The 22,049-nt window shown below is 36.3% G+C and overlaps 1 protein-coding gene across 2 annotated transcripts in view; it reads right to left on the reverse strand.

Annotated features, from left to right (window-relative positions):
- Nucleotides 1–85: 85 nt before the first annotated feature.
- The window catches only part of Phex (phosphate regulating endopeptidase homolog X-linked), a 228,383-nt gene continuing 206,419 nt past the window's right edge, over nucleotides 86–22,049 (reverse strand). Inside the window, exons 16-22 of one of the 2 annotated variants that reach the window (XM_021187282.2) lie at nucleotides 20,041–20,095; nucleotides 12,266–12,333; nucleotides 10,179–10,309; nucleotides 7,748–7,813; nucleotides 6,494–6,598; nucleotides 3,248–3,324; nucleotides 86–416 (exon numbers count right to left, since the gene is read on the reverse strand). In XM_021187282.2, coding sequence (XP_021042941.1) covers nucleotides 314–416; nucleotides 3,248–3,324; nucleotides 6,494–6,598; nucleotides 7,748–7,813; nucleotides 10,179–10,309; nucleotides 12,266–12,333; nucleotides 20,041–20,095 — 605 coding nt within the window. In that variant the 3' untranslated portion in view covers nucleotides 86–313. The remainder of the gene's footprint in view (nucleotides 417–3,247; nucleotides 3,325–6,493; nucleotides 6,599–7,747; nucleotides 7,814–10,178; nucleotides 10,310–12,265; nucleotides 12,334–20,040; nucleotides 20,096–22,049) is intronic. The other variant, XM_021187283.2, reaches the window with a different exon arrangement.

A 22,049-nucleotide genomic window follows, 5' to 3' on the forward strand; every position in this document is an offset into this window, starting at 1 on the left:
AAAGAAAAGAAAAGAAAAGAAAAGAAAAGAAAAGAAAAGAAAAGAAAAGAAAAGAAAAGAAAAGAAAAGAAAAGAAAAGAAAAGAAAAGAAAAAAAGTATTTGGCTCAAGTCTTGAATTCCTTTTATAAACCCAATGACTTTGAACAGATACTGTTTAGATCGAAGCAAATCATCTACCCAAATAATGAAAATACATTAAAAATAAAAGTCTTCAACGAAATACAGGCAGAAAGCAGTAGGTGCTGAGTATGTTAGTGCCTCCTCTACTGGCATTCCTCAGCTCTGTCAGGAAGGCAGAAACCAACACTTCAGCTACCAGAGTCGGCAGGAATCTGCACCTCTGTTCATGGTGGAATTTGGTGGGCAGTTAAAAGCTTTCTGAAATTCTTCAAAGTTGCTAATGGCGCCATTGACCCTGAAAAAACAAAAGAAATGGCAAAGTACGTGTCATTCAATTCCTGCACATCCACAGGTTCTGAATGAAACAGTCCACTACAAAGGGGTCTGGCATTCACTTAGTCTGTTTACAAGGAAGACACCTAAAGCTCAGATAATGAAGAACATAAATTAATGTCATTAAGAACAAAACCCAACATTTCTTCAAAGCCTACCCAGGACTCTAGTACTCCTCCAAGAGTCTTCAAATTCCTATACAAGTGTATCATCTCCAAGACTTTCTTTTTCTAATTTTTGAAAAAGTTACTTCTAGCAAGTATTAAAGATAAAATATAGGTAATAATCAGAAAATATACTTTGTAAATTATTAGCAAAAATTTCCAACATTTCAGGCAACTAGTTAGTAAAATGAAATTAATTTCTACAACTTATATAATTGGAACAAATGGCATAAATCATAAGTATAGAAACCATTATTTTTTTTTAACGTATCTTCCTACTGCTACCATTCTGTGATCAAGGCAAGGTATCTCAAGCACACCAAAGTTTCAATTGTCTCCCCTGCCACGACCTCCAAAAATAATTACTACTACACCATTTATCACCATAGCACCACCTGCCTTTGAACTTGACATGAATGGAAGGTCCACATACCTTTGTCTTTGGCTTCTTTCTCACAATATTATAATATTGTAAAAGTCGTTACTCTTGCTGCATTTCCAATTAGTTTTTAACAGTTCATTCGATGTACCAAAATACTTTCCCTAAATTCCTACCAATTTGGATATTCACATCTACCTAGAATTTGGCTAATGTAAGAGTCAACTAAATAATGGACAGAATGTAGCTGTTACAGATGCGTCATTCTGCACTGGAGTTTAGCTTCACAAGCTGGTACAATCATGAGTTCCCGACTGCTATAGAGACTGCAGGTTCCTACTCAGCACTTTGATTGCACCTGCCTTTTACAAGTGGTGTTCCCACTGTGTGATTTTTCTCTTCACTTAAAACCTATGCTTACTGCAGATATTAATAACAAGTCGGGCAAAAACCTCCCCATCATCAATTTCTTACACAACTGAACATTCAAAGGGCTCACCAAAACCAGCATTCAGTCACTATCTCTTCCCTGATGACTTTGTTGCCTCTGGACATTTGAATGAATGTTATGGCCTGTATCCAACAAAATCCTCACAATCTCTTGGGTTTAGTTGGGGTGTTTGGATAAGGATCAATATATCATAGTGTGATTCACCTTAGGCAAGTGTTCAAGGTGGAATATAGATGATAATCAGTAAGTATACTCTCTTAAATTATTAGCAAAAATCCAACATTTAGCAAAAAATCCAACATTTCAGGCAACTAGTTAGTAAAATGAAATTAGTTTCTAAAACTTATCAGTTGAGTAATGAATCTACTGTGTGGTTTCATCTGCTCCATTTGTCTGTGGGATCACATTTTAGTCCATTAGAAACTGTCAGCCTTCATAAGGGTTTAGCCCAGTAGGAGAGAATTTTCAACACAGTGATTAGATTTTTATGCTAGTGGGTAATTTATAGTCAATTTTGAAGCATTTCTAAGGCAAGATTTTAGGAATAAGATTTTAAAATATAGAGGAACTCCTAGATGACTTTCCTATAATATGCTTGCTAATAGATTCATTTAAATATTAAACATAAAGATATCCAGGTATAATATGTTCTAAGCAAAGAATAACTATAAATTACCATGGCTTCTTGGATTTCTCTGTATAATTAACTGTCCTCTAATATAAGAAATTTCTCTCAAGCCATAGAACCTAGTCCAAGATAAGTAATATCAACTTCAATTTTGTTTTTACTTAATATTTTATGCATTCTGAAAATTACAGTTGTTAATCTCTTCTTGCATATATACATGCAATTGTTTTAAAGGGTGTTACAAGATGAAAACCAAACTGCACTGTCTCTGACTCCAGATATGAATTATAATTGCTAAAGATAAGCACATATCTTACTTCATGTTCAGAAAGGGTACAGTTGTTTATGTTTGTTAGTTTACAGTGTGTGGGGAACAAGAAATATCACACAGAATACTCTTAAACAGAAAACAGACCAGAATAAACCAGAGTTCTTGAAGCTTAAGAACAAAATACTATATCAGATCACACCCTCTTCTGAGGTAATAAAATCCATTTTGAATTATTTCTTTTGCCTATACCTCCCTGATAAAATAGATGATAGAACAATTCAATATTCCCATTATTAAACAGGGACCTGACATACTAATGGATCCATGGACTATTGCCTTCCAAAAGCAATTGTAATTCTATATATATGCAATTATTTTATTTCATATATATGAATATTTGACTGTATGTATGTGTACCATGTGCATTGGAGGCTTTGGAGACTACAAGAGGAATTCAGATCCACTGGTATTTGAGGTTCAGATGGTTATGAACTCTCATGTCGGTGCTGGAAATGGAACCTGAATTCTCTACAAGAACAGCAATGCTCTAAGCTGTTGAACCATCTCTCTGGCCCTAAGCAGTTCTAATTCTATATCTGAAATGTAATACTAAAACTGAGATTTGGATTGCAATTACTTTTGGAGCCTCACTGATATCTTGATGCAATACTAAGCAGAAATTGAGTTGAAAAGACCCTGAGAAGACCATCTTACTACAGTGAAACAAGAGATGCTTAGTTTCTGTTTGGCCAGGTTCTGTTGTCTACAAAATGGAGATTATAAATTTCATTGTGTAGACTTGTGTTCATATCTTCCATGTGGCAGCACACTGGTATGTCTGGGAGCACAGAAGTGGGGGATACACAGATAAAACCTGGGGCCACCCATTCATTCACTTACCTAAATTGTGGAGGACTGTGAGCACCAATTTGGACTTGTTCTCTTGCAGCTTCTGGTCTATAGGAATTGCACCTTACCTAAAAGATAGAGACACACCAGTAAATATGCTTCTACTCCAACTATACAGTTTCTAGTTTCCTAACTCATCTGAGTTGTACTGAAGTATAATTTTGGGATTCATAGAGAGCAAGAATTTTGAGTGAATCAGATAAAACATTGAGTAACAGCAATATCTATTATTCAAGTCCCCAGAGCAGCAAGTTTTTTCAATGTGAATTACACAATCTGAGTAAATATAAAAGGTTTCCAGGCAAATGATTTAAATCAAGAGAATTACATGTGCCCAAAAATTAGTGAATATATTCATCTTATTTAGTGTTCTAAATAACCTTTATCAAATTTAACCATATTCATCTCAACGAATAGATGAATAAAACATATCATGGTTTACTATAATCAGGAGGCTTACTGACTGTATCTAGATGCTCCTGGGTGTCTTTCTTGCCTCATCCTGGTCTGGACTTGGGAAAGGAATACATGTATCTATTTCCTTTGAAATTAGACATGACTACCTAACTTGTTCTGACCAATAAACATAAGAAGTTATATATTCTGTTTCCCAATAAAAGTTTGAGAAACCTTAGCATCGATTTTAATAGTTTTAGGAGCAATGTAAGATGCTACATTAAAAGTCAATGGGGATTTGTAATGTAAATAAAGAAAATAATTTTAAAAAAGAAAAAAAAGGAAAAAAAAAGTCAATGGGGTTGAGTAGATGACTCAATCTGCAATACACCTGATAAAAGTATGAGGACCTGAATTCAGACCCCTAAAACCCACATTAAAAAGCTGGGCATGATGGTGTGTACCTGTGTCCCAAGAGCTGGGGGCAGAGCGTAGGGGTGGTGGTAGAGAAAAGTCGAGTTCATTGGCAAGACAGCCTAGCCAAATTGATGATTTTTAGATTCAGTGAAAGACTATTTATCAAAAAATAAAGATGAAAGACCATTTATCAAAAAATAAAGATGAAGGGCAATAAAGGAAAGACATTTGACATCAGCTCCTGTCCTCTGTGCACACATGCATACATCTACACTAACATGTACATACACCAACATAAACATACATTCACAACAAATAAAAAGTACTGTTTGATGCCCATGAAAGTGAAATGATGACATACTCCAAATAAAATATGTCAAGATGAAATACTTCAAAACCCAATTCCTTCAGTAAAAACTGTGGTCAGAGCCTCACTAATATGCTGAACATGGAGCAAAAACAAGAAATGCACTCCTGTGTTATTTGTCTCTGACTATTAACCTACTTAATACTCGTTTGAAATAGTTCTTGAAACATGATGTAAGCTTCTAGGATACATGAATATATAGGAAAGAATTTGAAATTGAAAGGGAAATTATCAATGATTGAGGGATTGGGAAAACATTCAGCTTGGTTGAGTATCAGCGTGTAAGTGCCCAGAGAGAGAAAGGTTCATGCCAGATTTCTGAATCACTGATCAGCAGGCCTAAGTGTTATAACTATGTTTAAACATTGTTCTTGAACAGAAAAATAAAACCATATTTTTGAAGGATTTACCTGGCAGAAGTATATAGGAAAAAGAAGGAAGTAAAGACTAGTTATTTTTAAAAGCTATTAATGTCTATTAAATAAGTAGAAATAGATATTGAAAGAACCAGAAGGATAAAAATACGTGGAAAAATGCATGAGAAACAAATTTAGCAGGTCATAGCAACTATAGGTATAGAGGACAAGAAAGCTAATAGCTTACTGTTATTTTGATAATGATAAATCATCTCTCACCATATTTATGAATATGATTTTAAAGATGTTTTAAGATTAAGATTCCTTAATTTTCTCAAAATCTAGTTCATGGTAGCATGTGGTAGTTTGAATAATGATGATTGGCCCTAATAGACTCATGTGTTTAAATACTTGGTATAGGGAAATGGCACTATTAGGAGGTGTGGCCTTGTTGGAGTAGGTATGTCCTTGTTGGAGGAAGTGTGCCACTGGAGGAGTGAGCTTTGAGAGCTCAGATGCTCAAGCCAAGTGTCATATATATTTTGTTTACCTTGTTTATAGCTTTGCTTATGTTTAATAAGTTATTTAAGAGGTTCCTGAACATTAAGGTTGTTACTGTTTTCTAGTATATTTCCAGGATAGAAAATAATATGTACCATGTAAACAGAATACCTCCAATGTACGAAGAATAAAAATATCCTTGTTCTGTAAGAATGGGGGCTGCCTTAAGATAAATTTCTCAATGGAGATTTTAAAAAACAGAATTATTCTTTTACTACCTAATTTCTTTGGTTTGACGAAAATGTTGTATTTAAAGATGAATACATGTGCATCTTCTCATGCTCCCTTTACCCCACCCCCACCATGTGAACAAAAGTTGTTTGCCCTCCTCAGCAAGATAAAGGTTCTATTGCAGGTTTTTGTGCTGGTGACATATTCTTTTCAGTGTTTACATGCCTGTAAAGTATACACGCAGTTACTCAAATAACAATGTCATCTGTATACCACTTCTATATACCACCACATTTCTATAACAAAATCATATAATACACCATATTTTAAGACATTCTTCTCTCCACAATAAACTGAAACTTAGTATGCCATTATGTTCATTTCCTGTCAAGTAGATTTATTAATAAAATATATAGCTTTCTCTTAAAAAGAAAGACATCATAAAATTTAAATAACAACATTTCTCTCCATTAGTTTATTCCACTTACAAAGAGTTGTTATTTGGAACTAAAATGTAAAATGTAAGTAGTGGAAACAGATAGATCCTTGTATTTTGACCTCTATATAAGAGCTCAGTAAACTTCTTCTGGAAAGATAGATTTGAACATTTGAAAACCGTAAGATCCCTGTTTCAACTACTCAGTTCTGCCATTGTAATACAAAACTAACCACAGATAACAGATAAGTGATGGAGTATAGCCTTTTTCCAATCAAAACATGATTGCTTTTAAATAAAAAAAAAAAAAACATATGCCCTTATTTGGTCCTGTTTGCCCATTTTAACCAGGAAATACTATTTTGGGGGTGTGCTCTTTTGGATACTTATTCTTATATCTGACCAAATACTGACACAAGATTAAATATTGGCTATAGTCAAAGTCAGTGAGCTTTCCCTCCAAACCTTTGATGAAAGGCACAAGTTAATAGCATACATTTTCCCCTGTGATGCCCTATCCTCAGTTTACTCACATGAGCATAACTCAGGAAGAAGAGCTGATTGTTGGTGAATGTGATGCCTGGTAGGAGGGGCTCTTCAACTCCCTGTCTTCTATCATTTATCCATTTCCTGTAAGCCTAGTGACAGAAGCAGAATAGGTGATCATCATCAATAACAGCTTTTCTCTTTTCCCAATCACCACAAAAGTATTAAACACATACTCCTGCCATGGGTACAGTGCACTGTGTTAAGTTTTCCTTTAAGAAAACAAACACCTGGAAACGCTACCAAGTGCCATGTCACCTAATAGTGAAGCAGGTGGATCTGCAGAAGAACTGTACACCTTATGCTGCTAGCCAGGCATGGTGGTGCACATCTGTCATCCTAGCATTTGGAAGGCTGTGGAAGGAGCATTTCTGTGAGCTTGAGGTCAACCTGAACTACAGAATGAGACTGTCTCAAAAAAGAAAAAACAGTCAAACTGACAAAAAACAGGAACCTTACACTCTATAAATAGCAAAGCAACTGGGCCACAGTAATCAGATATTAAGAAGCTCTTTAAAAGGTGTTCTTTCCATGCCAAGGAGAGACAAACAAATTTAACACCATGTACAACTGCTTTAGTAATAAATCTGGGTGGGGTTGACATATTATTTTTCTTATTTTATCAACAAGAAAAGGTACTTTCTTTTTCATAATCATCTAATAAAATAAAATACATTTTAACTAGAATGTAAAGAAAGATAACACTTAGAATCAACCTGGTTTTTAAAGTAAACATATTCAATTTTATGCAAATCTTTCTATGTTGTTGCTGTGTTTGTTTCTTAGCTATACACTGAGAGATGATGCAAAGACACTTATGGACTCTCACTGGCCCAATATATGAGAATGAATGGCCTCTAGCCATAAGTTTGAAATATGAGGCTTTAAGATTAAATGATAAAGAAGGAAAAAGATAAAAATCTTTACTTCAAGAAAATTCACATGAATTCAGCCCCAAGAAGAGTCCTGTGGCATTCTTTAATATGATTCTGAGTATATTGCCTGAAAACTCTTTTAAATATATAATTATTAATAACCATTATTATTTAGAATGACTTAATACTCCAAAAAATAAAAAGTGCAACTCCGTTAGAGTATAACAGAGTCCATGTAGAAACACAAATATACTTTAGTGAATCCAAAACATCAGAGTTGTCAACACTGAGTTGGTGATATACACTGAGCTGCACCTATGCATGCTTTCATGAGGTTTAAAGTCCAGTAAATGTAACGGTAAGTACCCTAAAAGCTTCTCGCAGACCTCCATTATCTGCAATATTTTCTCCCAGGGTCCTCTTCCCCTTCACCTAAGAGAAAGAAAATAAGAATGTGTTTCACAGTCAACTACCATTCAGCAAAAGGCATGTAAATATTATAGGAAAAAAACATCATATTTTAAAGAGAAAATTACATACAATAAATAAAACATAGATATGATGTGTTTTGAGATAGCAAACTAGCCCCAGCAAGATGTTTCTGAATGTGGCCATTTTTATCTGCATTACTTTCTCGGCCACCTCTTTATTCACATGAATTGAGCCAGCTTCAGTAAAACATTAACAATATTCTCAATGGCTCTGGTTTAATGGGAGAAATAGAAATGTCAATATCCAGAGGACTGTCTCTGATTGGCACACATAATTTGAGGGTTTTTTTTTTCCTATTGTCTCTGTGTCTCTAAAAATTTGCCATCCACACAGGAACAAGATTTTAGAACCAACCATTATCATTTTACCTTCAGCTATTTCTATGAAACATTGAAAGGAAAGTTGTTCTCTTTGGGAAGAAAAATGAAATAGACGTGGTACAGACTACAAGGTCAAGGTTTGAAATATGTATGACACCCAGCGAAGCATGGGGAGACATTCTTCTAAGCTTAAATGAGCTAGGATGGAAATAGTCTGCGTTTATGCACACCCAGCCAAAGCTAACCTGCCATTTGCTTTTGTCTAGACAGGATTTTCCACTTGTCAGTGACTGAAGGAAAAATCAAAAGAACCATATCTTGTGGCATATAGAAATTATATGAAATTCAAATCAGTATCTATAAATCAGCTTTTATTAGATCACAGCGAAGCCCACTAACATACACAGTCTGTGTTCCTTTTTTTGCTACAAGAGAAATTTAGTATTTGCTATCTAGATTAAGGGTATGCTAACCCTAGAACAGTAGGCAGAATTATGACTTCTTAAAGACATCTACATCAAAATTTCCAGGAATTCAGGAATAAGTTACCTTACAATGGCAAAAGTGACTATTAATATGTGAGTAAGTTGAAGAACCTACCATACCATAATTATAAATGTCCTTATAAAAGGAAAAGGAAGACCAGAGAATATCAGAGTGGTACAGTGGCCATTGTTGGCTTTTAAGAAGAAGGGGTCTTAGTTACTGTTCTATTGCTGTAACAAGATGTTATGACCACAGCAACTCTTATAAATGGAAGCATTTAATTAGGTGCTCCCTTACAGTTCAGCAGAGGTTTTTGTCCATCACTGTCATAGTGGGACACATAGTGGCATGCAAGCAAACATGGTGCTCGAGAGGTAACTGAGAATTCTACATCTGAATCAGTGGGTAGTAGGAAGAGAGCAGACATACTGGGCCTGGCTTGAGCTTCTGAAAACTCAATGTCCAAGCCCCAGTGACACACTTCCTCCAACAAAGCCACTCCAACAACATCATACCTCTGAATACTGTCACTCCATATGAGCCTATGGGGGACGTTTTCATTCAAGGCACTACAGAAGGGAATCATAAGCCAAGAAATGTTGATAGCCAAGAAAATGCAGGAGACAGACTCTTCCCAAGTACCCTCTACAAAGGAAGTCATCCATGCTGGTACCTTTCTTTTAGGTTACAGAGACTTGAGTCACCTTCTGACATATAGTACCTTGTGAAAATACATGTGTGTTGTTTTAAGTAACTAAGTTCATAGTAATTTTCTATATCAGCAAGAGTATACCCTACTCCCACAACACGGATCCTACCAAAAACTTACTTTTAAGTTAGCCCAACTACTGATGTATCAGGGTTATTAACATGGACTACGGGCAGGGAAAATAAGAGAAAAAAGGAAGGAGACAAAGATAAAGGCAAACAGGAAAGGGACAAAATTTCACATCCTCAAAACATGGCTAAAATTGCATTTGTCTTCATGAAGACTATATACATACGTATTATGACGCAAATTGAACATTTCAAACGTACATTTCTTTTGTTCAAATTTTAAGGACTAAATGCTTGATTCTCAGATTCTTTGGTTCTAAAGGATGAGATGGTATTTCAGTTAGTTACACCTAATAATGGTTTGGGTGGAATTTTTTTCACAATGTGAAATGTAGGAGATTTTTAAGAATGTTATGTTTATTTGTGCTAGGGGATTTGTGATGTCACTTGTGTGTGAGCCTGTGATTCTCCAAATTCAACGTCTGTTAGAACTCCCTGAGCACTTGTCAGGGAAGATATCAGGCTAGATAGTCCAGAGATTGAGCAGGTCTGGGCAGGAATCAAGAATTTGTATTTCTAACAAGTTGTCAGGGAAGGCAGATGTTGTGGATCCCAGAAGCATGCTTAGAAAACCAATGGACTAAGGCAAGCTAATGTCTAAATGAAGAAAAATGGCCCACAAGGCTTCCCCCACACCCGCACACAGCCACAGCTGTACTCACATTTAAGCCGGCTTTCTTCCAATAATAGTTGCTATACTGGTTAATCATGCATTTCGTTTTTTCCTTAAATTTTTCTTCTGAGTCCACAGACCACCACGGATCAAGGTTTCCATTTTTATCATATTTTCTACCTGACATAAAGGAAGGTTACAAGAAATCCATGTTACTTCAGAAAAGCTGAAATCTTTCCTTTTCTTTACCTCGACATACTTTCCAAACTAGTCCTGACAGCACAGGATGCTGTGCCTGAGACTAGCTCCCACAACATCTCCAGTGTCATGGATTAATTTAATCTTAAAAAGCAGGGGAAGGAAGCAAAGAATTGAGGGAGTTCTTCCCTTGAAACGAACAAAGAATATTTTTAAAATGAGATTCATCAATTTAACACTTGCACCAGTCTTCTCCAATCTTGACTTCCTTTTTTTCATCTCCTCTGACCTGAAAAGTTCTCTGGCAAGCAAAATTAGTTTCCTTCATCCAAAAAGCAGAGGTAACTGAAGTACCACTACCAGTGAAATTCCAAATAATCCATAGGAACAGCCCTAGTGAGTCATCCAAACCATAGGACCACAGAACCTGACTCAGCCCTATAGCAACCTGCTTCCTCTAAGTTGCCAGGAGCCAAGAGACACATAAACCCTCTGTTATGAATCATTCCACAGTCATCAGTGTGGATAGAAGACCCATCTGTCTTGCTTGTATGAGGAATGTTGTTCTAAAAAGAGAACTTGGAACAGGGATGGAAATCTCCAGAACGTAATGGAGGAGGGTTTCTACATGGTCTCTCATTCTTCATCTTCTCCATACCCAGAAGAAAGGTCCAGAACCAATCGAGCACCACATGCCTTTGTTTCTTAGTTAAGAATCTTCTCTTAGATAAACTAAATACTCAATGGCAAAAAGGCTGGCTTGAGAACTCTGGTGATTAAAAGTCAGATACAGGAGCAAGAGACCAGAGGAGCAAGAGGCGGTGAGATGAAGAGGGGATTAAGGACGTGTTAGTGAGATCTAAGAAGAATTATTCAGAAGAAAAATTTCAGAAGCCAATTTCTCTCTTATCCCAGAATGGGCATCTAGAAAAGAATGTTGGAGATTACCTGGTCTTGCTAGGTTTTTAAGGCTGTCTACAAATCAAAGTGTTAGTCTGAATGCTATTTAAGAGCAAAAGGGAAAGAGGGAGGGAAGGAGAGAGAGAGACAGAGACAGAAACAGAGACAGAGAGACTGTCCAGTCTCTAAAAATGAAGAAAAAACCAAAATGATGATTTAAAATAACAACTCTTGGCCTAGTAAGATGAATCAGCAGGTAAAGCCACTTACTACTAAGTCTGGTGACTTGATTTCAATACCCTGAACACACATGGGAAGGGGAGAACTAATCCTGCAAGTTATCCCTTGATCTATACACACACACTCACATGTACACACACACACACACACACACACACACACACACAAACACATACAAAGTGTGTCATAAAAACTTTTAAAAAGGATAACTCCCAAAAGAGATACTTTAAGTTGCTATTATCTCGCCTCTCCCTTTTGCTTAAACACCACCAGGATACAGAGCATATTTGTACTGTTATTAACTGTGAATATATACCAATATAAAGAAAAACAGGAAAGAGGCTCTTGAAATTATACAAAGCAATCAGGCAGCCAAGTTCCCAAGGCTAACTTCCTAATTAAGCGGCACATATAATCATCTCAGGAGCAGAGCTCACACCTCCAGGGAAAACATCCTAAGATGGCAAGGAGGAAAAAACAAAGAGGGAAAGCTACAGTATAATTCCTGGAACTGCTGCAGCAGCCCCAGCAATACTGTTCTGAATGCAAAAAGGCTTTTATGGAAACTACAAAGTCTCTCTTTTTTTCCCTATTTTACCCTGATCACCAACTGGAATAGTTATTTATTGCAAGCTATCACAGCAAAACATGAGAAAAGTTTGCAATCAGCAATCATATTTCTTGGGATAATCTTCAATCTATGATGATGCCACTATGAAAAGATAATAACAACAATTAACACCATACAATCAACATTATTATAAAAAGGAACAGCTTATAAAAGGAACTAGCACTTACCATTATTATCAAATCCATGTGTAAATTCATGGCCCACAATTACTCCTATAGCACCATAACTCAGGGATCTATGTCATAAATAAACAATTTGGAAAATTTATAGGTATGAATTTGACAACATAATCCTTTCATTTTTTAGTGAAATACCAAGATTATAAACAGTTTTAGTAATGTTAACAAAAATATCTAACAATCACATACAAAAATGTATAAAAAATGTTTTCTTTTTTTTTAGGAGAAGAAAGGGTTTAGTTTATTTTACATGCTAGGTTACAGTACATTATTGCAAAAAAAAAATCAAGGCAAGAACTTAAAATACCACAATCACAGTGAAGAGCAGAGAGAGAATCAATACATGGGTCCTTGCTTACGTGGAAGTTTCTTTTTTTCACTTTTACATAGTTCAGAGTCCAGCCTAGGGTATGGTGTGAGTTATTGTACATTGATTAATAACCAAGGTAGTCCTCCACAGATACACCAATAAACCAACCTGATTTAGAGAATTCCTCGTTAAGACGCTCTTCCCGATGAGTCTAGGTTTTGTAATGTTGACAAATAAAACCAGCAAACATCTAATACATGCGTGGCCCTTTATACCATCTAAACGTGAAGCAAGTGTTCATACATGAACAAGTTGGGGCTGCATACTACAGGATCACATGCTCTCTGCATTTGATTTGTAGTGGGTTTCTATAGCAGGCTCTATCTGTTGCAAAGAGAAGTTTCTTTGTTTAATGGGAAAAGCACTACTTGTCTATAGGTTCATGGAAGAGGGGCTGGAAAGATTGTAAGATTCAGAGGAACAGGATGTCTGCTGTGTGATTGAGTCTCCTGGAAATTTCAGGGAAATGACATCTGTGAAGTCTCACCAACATGGCTGCCTAGAAAAGACTTTCACAAGGATGATACCAATTCACATGCTAACATGGAGGGGGAAATCTCAAACATACCCTTCTAATCAAAACAAAGAAGTATAAATTCTAACCTTGTCACAGTGACCTTACATGAGCTTTAGTGCCTTGCTCTGTGAAATAAGGGATGTGAAAGACAACTTTTCTAAAGTCCTTTCCAGTCTCAAGACATCTGTGGTTTTATATCTGTTGCAGTGATATTTTGCATATAAATACCTAAAATAGGGCTTGAAAATATAAATAATATAAATATACTATTTTTTCCTGAAAACTTGCTGCAAAGTCACTATAATCTTAGAAGTTAAATTGTTTTCTAAATGTAGGCATAAAAAAAGGAATAGAGTGGAGCTTAAAAGGGATCTGTCTGTTGGGAAATTAGTCACGTTCCACTGTTTCTGTGGCAGACAAGCTGACAGCTGAATAGCAAAGACTGTGAAGCCTTAATCAGATTTGGGGAAAGTCTTATATTATTCCTCTTCACTTTTGAGAAAGCACGTGGTAGATTATCTATAAGGATAGCCACCACCAACACCACCACTCTTAAGTACACATATCCCCCTCTTCTCCTACCAAGCTGTGATCTATTTCCTTGTCCTTGAATCTGGTCTGGCCATGAGACTTGTAACCAATAGACCACATAGTATAAAGGGCCCAGGAGGCTTCTAGAACTAGACCTTAAGACACCTTGCACTTTTCACCTGCAGCCTTTCTTTACGTTAGCAATAATGTAAAGAAATTTGACAACCTGCTTGAAGGGCAAGTGGCCTGATAAAGCAGTGCAGAAACTCCCAAATGTAAGGGATTCTCACTGAAGACAGAAAGACCATGCTGAGCCCCATCCATCCATCCATCAGAAGAGCAGGAAGGAGTGAATGCATTCTAAATGGTCTAGCTCAGAGGAGCAGGCCCAAAGCAAACTGTAGAACTGGGGAGCCAGTAAATGACTGTTTGACGGTAGTGATGGTTTAAATAGGTTTGGCTCCCAGAGCTTCATGTGTGTGAATATCCTTGGCCCATAGAGAATGGCACTAGTAGGGTATGTGCTCTTGTTGGAATAAATGTGGCCTTGTTAGAGAAAGTATGCCACTGGGGTGAGCTCTGAGGTTTCAGAAGCTCAAGGTAGGCCCAGTAGCTTGCTCTCTCTTTTTCTGCTGCTTGCTGATCCACATGTAGAATTCTCTGCTTCTTCTCCAGCACTATGTAGGGTTTTGTGCTGCTATACATCTCACCTTGATGATAATGGACTGAACCTCTGAACTGTAAGCCAGCCCCAATTAAATGCTGTCCTTTATAAGAGTTACCATGACCATGGTGTCTGTTCACAGCAATAAAACCCTAACTAGACAGTGATGCTTTATTATACAGCATAGATAATTGGAGCAAAGTACAAAGACAAAAGTTGAATAAATCAATGAGCTTTCCAGATGCATGTGTCTAGAATTTTCTCGCTAGCATAATCTCCATGAAGACCAAATCCTCATCTTATTCATTCACCACTAAATTCTCTGTTCCTAATAAAACAATAAGAAAATTAACAGTGTTTTAATTCATGATTAATTAGCCTTGCCATGTCATGTGAGGGACATATGTGTCTTATATGGAAACTATTTAAGTCAGTTAACCTATAGGTAAAAATTATAGACAATTTAGAATCTTTATTGTAAGATTTGTAATTATGCTAAAAATATTTCACAGTTGGTCCAAGGCATACAACATCAAAGTCATTCAGCAAACAGAAAGGACAAAAGCTGGAAAGAACAGAATTTTTTGAAGTAACATGTTATTACAGGACATAATGATCCTTAACATGCTAATTGTTTGTCTCAACTGTACCCAAGGAAGTACTGTTAAGATTTAATTTTTCCCCTTGGTGGCAATTCTCTCCTTTGTTATTTCTTTCCTGCAAGGTAATTTGCATTTGAAAAAATGTTTCCTACTGTTTTTCCATCATTACAAACCTTCATTAAAGAAGTAAGAGTAAAATTACACATTTCAATCATAGAGCTATCATAGCCTATGTGGGACAAACTTGTAATTTCACGCAGTGCTAATTTTTGCAACAGTAGCTAGCACTGTGTGACCTGCAACATTTTGATTTCCCAGATTTCTCAGTCTTCCACACACTGCTATTGACTGGGTAAATTTAAGGGATGGGCAATGGGAACATACAGAAAATACTCTGCGATAAACATCCCTTAAGAGGGACTGCTCCAACAAGCTTTTTATTTGCAAAGCATGATAGGGAATTCCAAAATGATTGAATCATTATAAATCTCAATTCTCAGGCACAAAAATCACAATCCTTTGGACAAGAGACAAAGAAAAAGCTATTTTGTATAGCTAAGCCTTATAGTATTACTTTGATATCCTCTATATATAATTATTTAAATTAGCATGCCATAAAAAATCAACTCATGTGTCTCTTAGAATACAACTGGCTGGGCAGAAACTGAAGGGCTTCCTGCATTAAAAATGGAGCTCTCCAAAGGGGGAAAGGAACAGTTTTACTTTACTACCTCTTCAGTTTCTCTTTTCTTGTCATCTGAGGCCTTTAACACATACACAAGATTTATTGTCAATTACAAAACAATTACACTACTGTCTGGATTCACTGTGACCACAAGCTTTTATCAAGTAGGGGGTACCTTACTCCTGTATCAGAAAATCATAAAAAAACAAAAACAAAAAACAAAAACAAAACTCTGAGATGAAAGTGGTTACAAAATCCTGCTCAATTTTCTACCAGATACTTGGGAGGCAGAGATGATAAGATAAAAAGTTAGAAGCCAATCTGGAAAACTTAGTAACATCTTATTTCAAAAACAGTTTTTTAAGCTGGAATAGGAGCACACACCTGTAATCCTGGCACTGCATTTGAGAGACTGATAGAAGTGTGAAACCTGCCTGGGCTATAGAGTGAGCCTACTATTAAAAATAAAAATCACAAACAAACAGTAAGACATTCAAAAAGTACTAAGAGACCTGCTTTTCTTTCTAATGATGAGAAGTTCACTTGGCTAATGTGACCCATTATGTTTTAGCATAGTTCCAAATAAAAAGTTTCTTCCATGCATTTATCTAAAATTTAACTGATTTCAAAAGCCTATTGGTCCATCCAGTAAAGTTGGTAGCTGAACACTTGCTGACTTCCCTAAACACAGAAAACCATTCTGTCACTTCATTTTCCTTCCAAAAGACAAAACACAGCATATCTGTAATCATTTAAGGAGGAAAGACAAGGAATTCATAAGTTCAAGGCAAGCCTTACTTATGTAAAAATTCCCAGATCAGCAATTTGAGGCCACCAAAAAAAAAAAAAAAAAAAAAAAAAAAAAAAAAAAAAAAAAAAAAAAAAAAAAATAAACAAACAACACCTCTAAATGTTGCCAAGTTCTTTTTTTATTATTATTTATTTTATCTGTGTGAGTATTTTGCCTGAATGTATGTCTGTGTACTATGTGTGTANTTCCAAAAGACAAAACACAGCATATCTGTAATCATTTAAGGAGGAAAGACAAGGAATTCATAAGTTCAAGGCAAGCCTTACTTATGTAAAAATTCGCATGGCAGCAAGTTGTTCCCACTAAAAAAATAAAAAATAAAAAAAAAAAAAAAAAAAAAAAAAAAAAATCGGCAAACCACACCTCTAAATGTTGCCAAGTTCTTTTTTTATTATTATTTATTTTATCTGTGTGAGTATTTTGCCTGAATGTATGTCTGTGTACTATGTGTGTACCTGGTACCCATGGAGGGTATTGGATCCTGGGATCTAGAGTTACAGATGGTTGTGAGCATCATGTGGGTGTTCAAAATTGAACCCAGGTGTTCTGGAAAAACAGCCAAGTGTTCTGAACAGCTAGATCATCTTATGAGCCCTCTTTCATGTTCTTGTTTTTCACTCATGGACTAGAGAACAGCATTTCCCACAGAAACATAGAAAGAAGAGTCATCAGGCCTTGATGTTAAACAAAGACAAATAAGTTCCTTCTAGAACTTGAGGAATGAAGATAATGGAAGCGAAGAGAGGAGCGCAACAGTTTCATGGAACACTTTTAGAATGTGGTGTTTAGTTCTTTACATTTCCTTTCCCTTGGAAATGATTTGGCTGGTCTCAGTCCTCAAAACTAGACCCAACACTCACATGTAGGCCACATGCTGACCAGCCTGAGCAAAAAGATACCAATTCCTTTGGTTCTGGTGGCTTTCTATCAATTAAGACAAAATAGATGGCTGTCTGGGAATCCAGCTCAATGAAGTAACTTCTACCATCTCTATAGTCCAGTAAAAAGTAGTCAAACAATGCGTAACCTCTATCCATTGAAGTGATATATTAATAGAAAGCAGATGGCTCACTCAAGTATCAACTATGTCTCAGCATAAGTTAATACTAACAGACACTAACAATAATTCTTAAATTTCTGATTTTTATGTTTTTATAAAAATCCCATGTCAATGGACCAAATAAACAAATCACTAAATCAATAATTTCCAAATATAAGCAGACCTTTTCCAAGTCTTCAGTTATAGTTATATAACAGTAGAAAACTCACTTAAATTGTCCATGATAAGCAGAATCAAAGAATGCTAGGATATTTTTCAGATTGAAGAGCCCTTACAGAATTACTTAAACTTTTAATTTTATGAACTAAGTGTGCACGTTTTCTAATCTTAACTATGGAAAAAAATAGAATCCAAATTCCTGAATACTAAAGAAAGCTAGTCAGCTAAGGACCAGGATGTTAAGAATGGATTTGATTAGGAACAAACCTAAGATTTTGCATTTGGACTAACAATAGTCTTTCTCTATAGTTGCCTCTGTTGATGCCTGCCTATGTTCTCTCAGCATAGAGCATATCTCAGTGCACTGATCACATTGCTTCTGAGGACCAAGTTAAAACTAGCTGCCTAGGGAGTTTCTCAGAAATTATTTCTCATAGTCTGGCTACTAAAGCACTGATGGAATGCGACATGGAGGATAAATAACCCTTATCTTGAAGTATGTCCTATAGTTCCCCAGCAAGACTAATTTCCAGTTGCCCATGATATCATGTTAGTTTTGTGGCACACATATGGCTTCCCCAAGATGCCAGGTGCTAGTTCCTGTAACCTGTGAATGTGTTATGTCATATGGCAAAAAGGAATTAAGGTTGCAGATGGAATTGAAGTTGCTAACCAGGTGACCTTAAAAGAGAGCAATTACCCTGATTTAGCTGGGTGGGCCCAAAGTAAACACAAGTGTCTTTAAAAACAAAAGAGACAAAAGATGAAATGTCAAAAGAAATGCATTTCTGGCATTTCTAAGATGGGGAAAAAAGACCATGGAAAAAATAATGTAGGCCCTCTCTAAAAGTCAGAAAAGCTAAGGAAGTGATTTATTCCCTAGAACGTCAAAAAAAAAAAAAATGCATCACACAAAAAATAGCCTAGCATGTTTGGATAGTTTTAGTGGTAAATCTTTTTTTTTTTTTTTTTTTTGCTACCCAGGGAAGTCTCATAGACCACAAGGTATCATTTTCCTTCCCTCTCTGCTCTCCCTCCCCATTCTCTGCTGAGGTTTCCTGGTACCACATTCCAAAGGAACTACTTATATCCTTATGACAACATCTTCTGAAGAGCCCAATCAAAACACAATCATACATTTCTCTGATTTCCATATGTATGAGACATTATCTAATTTAACCTACATAATCATATAGAAGTTCTCACATATCCAAATGTAAATACAAGTGACAACTCCTAAAATTATAACTAAATTTCCCATAAATTAATGGACCACAGCCACAAAAAAAGCATATAAAGAAATAATAGTGTTGCTGACAATGAATATTATGAGAAACTCCACTATATATAGAAATTATGAGTTATATTCATCTACAATCTGTTTGTAAACAGCTGTCCTTAAGTCCAGACCTGTCAATTGTGACCTATGGTATAGTTATGTGGTTACATTTCTAATGACACTTTTAATTATATCACTTCATAAACTTCAGCATTTTTGTTCTAAATTCCTCCTTTGACATTCAAAACCCTCCAATATCAAACTAAAATTTTTATGACTTCTCTTTGTGTATTTCTTGATCAGCCAACCTACCCTCTGTCATTCCATAAAGCATAAATGTGTGAGAAATAAAATTCTGTGTAGAAACCAGTTTTGCCATCTAGTCAAATACTCTGATGACAAGGATGAAAAAACAAATACCTTCTGAAAACTACAAAGACCTATAATGCTTTCTTTCCACTGAATAGCCATTAACTTGAAATTGACTGTTTAGGAAACTGCCAGGAGTCTCAGAAGAGACTTTGGATTTTGAATTTTTAAACACTTCTGAGACTGTGAATGACTAGGGGGACTTTTGAAGTTTGACTAAATGCATTTTGCATTATAATATGGATAAAAGCCTATGGGGGCCAGGGAGTCAAATTCGGTGGTTTGAGTGAAAATGCCCCCCATAAGCTCAGAGAGAATGGCACTATTGAAAGGTGTTGCCTTGTTGAAGTAAATGCTGGAGGAAGCATGTCACTGGGGGTGGGCTTTGAGATTTCAGATTCTCAAGCAAGGCCCAGTGTCACTCTCTCTTCCTGCTGTCTGCTGATCTGAAATGTATGGCTTTCTCGGCTACCTCTCAAGCACCACATCTGCCTGTGTGCTGCCATGCTTCCCACCATGATGACAATGGACTAAACCTCTGAACTGTAAGCCAGCCCCAGTTAAATGTTTTCTTTTTATAAGAGATCCTGTGATCACAGTCTCCCTTTATACTTAGAACTATAACTAAGATAGACTAGATATTTTGCCCTTGGCCAAAGTGACAAGTTCTTCACTGCTAACGTGTCAAGGATTGGTTTATTTTCTGATTTACTCACCGAGGGTATTCTGTTCCCCAAAAGAAAGGCTTCTGCAGCTCTCCAGCAGGAAACCCTGAGAGGATGGCAAGCAGACAAAAAATGGTAAGAATATGGAGATGATCGATATCAACACTCTGGTTCCAACTACAGCCCAAAGCATCTAGATGCTCATCCAAACTACAAACGCAGTTGTAGATCCAAGTGATCTCCAAGAGATATATCTAACGGTAATATTAATGCACCCGAGTTTGAAAAAAGTACATGGAATCATTTCAAGGACAGTTCATACAGATATACTATTGGCAGAATCCAGGACTGTCATATAGAATATGCCCTGGAAACTGCGGGATAGCCAGCAAGTTTCTGGATGCACATAGGTATCAGTTTCTAAGGTATCCACTGTTGCATGCACATTTGCCATAAATAAAGAATGGTTATGCTTCTCATACTGTTATTGCATTGTATTTCTTTGTAATAGAATCTTTGAACTTGTATTTTATATGTGGGTTCAAAGAAGGTCATGAAGCATGTGTGTGAAAAGAAGAGGTACATACAATGTGCACAACAGGTATGCCCTTTTGCACACCCAGCACTTATCCTGCCCAAGGAGTACAGAAATACAGCTATTCACACATAGAGGAGTCTAACAAGATACAGCTCAACTATCATAGTTTCATGTTACTCTAAACTCAACAGTTCTAGACCTGAACAGCTCCAAGAGGTCATGCTTTCCTTTGTTGACTAGGATTTGCTTAGATTACTAAAAGAAGTTAATAGTATTCTAAGAAATAGAATGATTCAAGTTCTCTCTTTTCATTTTCCCTTTACTCTTCTATGTATCGCCCAACCTTTCAAACTGAAATTGGTAACATACAACAAAAGGGAAATGAGGGAAATCTATCATTTCTTTACCTTCCAGTCTCTCCTTATTCATCACTAAGGGAAAGGTGAAGACTGTTGGTAGATAGGTGATTAAGAAGTAAAAGGCTGAGGTTGCAGCTCAACTGTAGAGGACTTGCATATAGTCTTTGGGGGCCAGCATTAACACCACCAAAAAAGAAGTAAAATTAGTAGTAGTAGTAGTAACAGCAGTAGTATAAAAATAGCTAAATTAGTTGTGTGCAACATTTTTACCTTGCTGGTGAGAAAAATCTACATATGTGTATGTACATGCTACAAAATACAAAATGTGCCATTTTGGAAATTCCAGAGGCAAATTAAAGCATTCTTATTCACTTTTGAGACTTGCATTGTAGCATAAAAAGACAGAAGGAAAACCTCATGCAGTGACATAAAATTTTAGTTTTTCAAAGAACAGCAGTAAATAGCAGACAAAAATCACTGTTGATGAGTCAAAAGTGAAGATTATGTTTTCCATGTTAGCATTTGTGATGGCATTTGTTCTGCTTCCTGTATGGAAGGCCTTGCATCTTCATTTTGCACTGAACCATACAAATTAGTTAGCAGGTCTTGGATATAGGTGAATGCAAGAAACACTTGGCTTTGTTCTTCCATGTCACCAATAAATGCTGTACCCTGGGCTGATCCTGGGAGTTGTGAGTTATAGTCATTACAGCTGGGAGTTCAAAGCAACAGGAGACAGAATGGGAGAGGGAGAAAGGGAAAGAGGGAAAGAAACCTTCTGTAATGTCCTTGTCTGCTTGAGAGCAGCTGCTCTAGCCCCCATGAGACGAAATGTTCTTTTATGAATTAAAATGTTCCTCTACTCTCTGCTCAACTTTCTGTCTCCCCCTCCATTCCAGGACATGTTGAGGGGAAATGAAGCCAAGAAAGTAAGTCCTGAATTTAGAGATGAAGAACTCTTTTCATAAGACTCCCATATTCTATGTCTTTTATTACTAATATCAGAGTTTTGAGATTTCAAGGTACAAAAAACTAATTGAAAAACAGAGATGGATCCAGTTAATGGTTCTCTCTTCCTGCTGCTTTCAGATAAAGAAAAACACAACTAATGTGATTGAATTTCAAGGCACAATGTTACTTTAATCTTCATAATTTCTACATTT

This window comes from Mus pahari, chromosome X, assembly GCF_900095145.1.
Source record: "Mus pahari chromosome X, PAHARI_EIJ_v1.1, whole genome shotgun sequence".
Taxonomy (NCBI): Eukaryota; Metazoa; Chordata; class Mammalia; order Rodentia; family Muridae; genus Mus; species Mus pahari.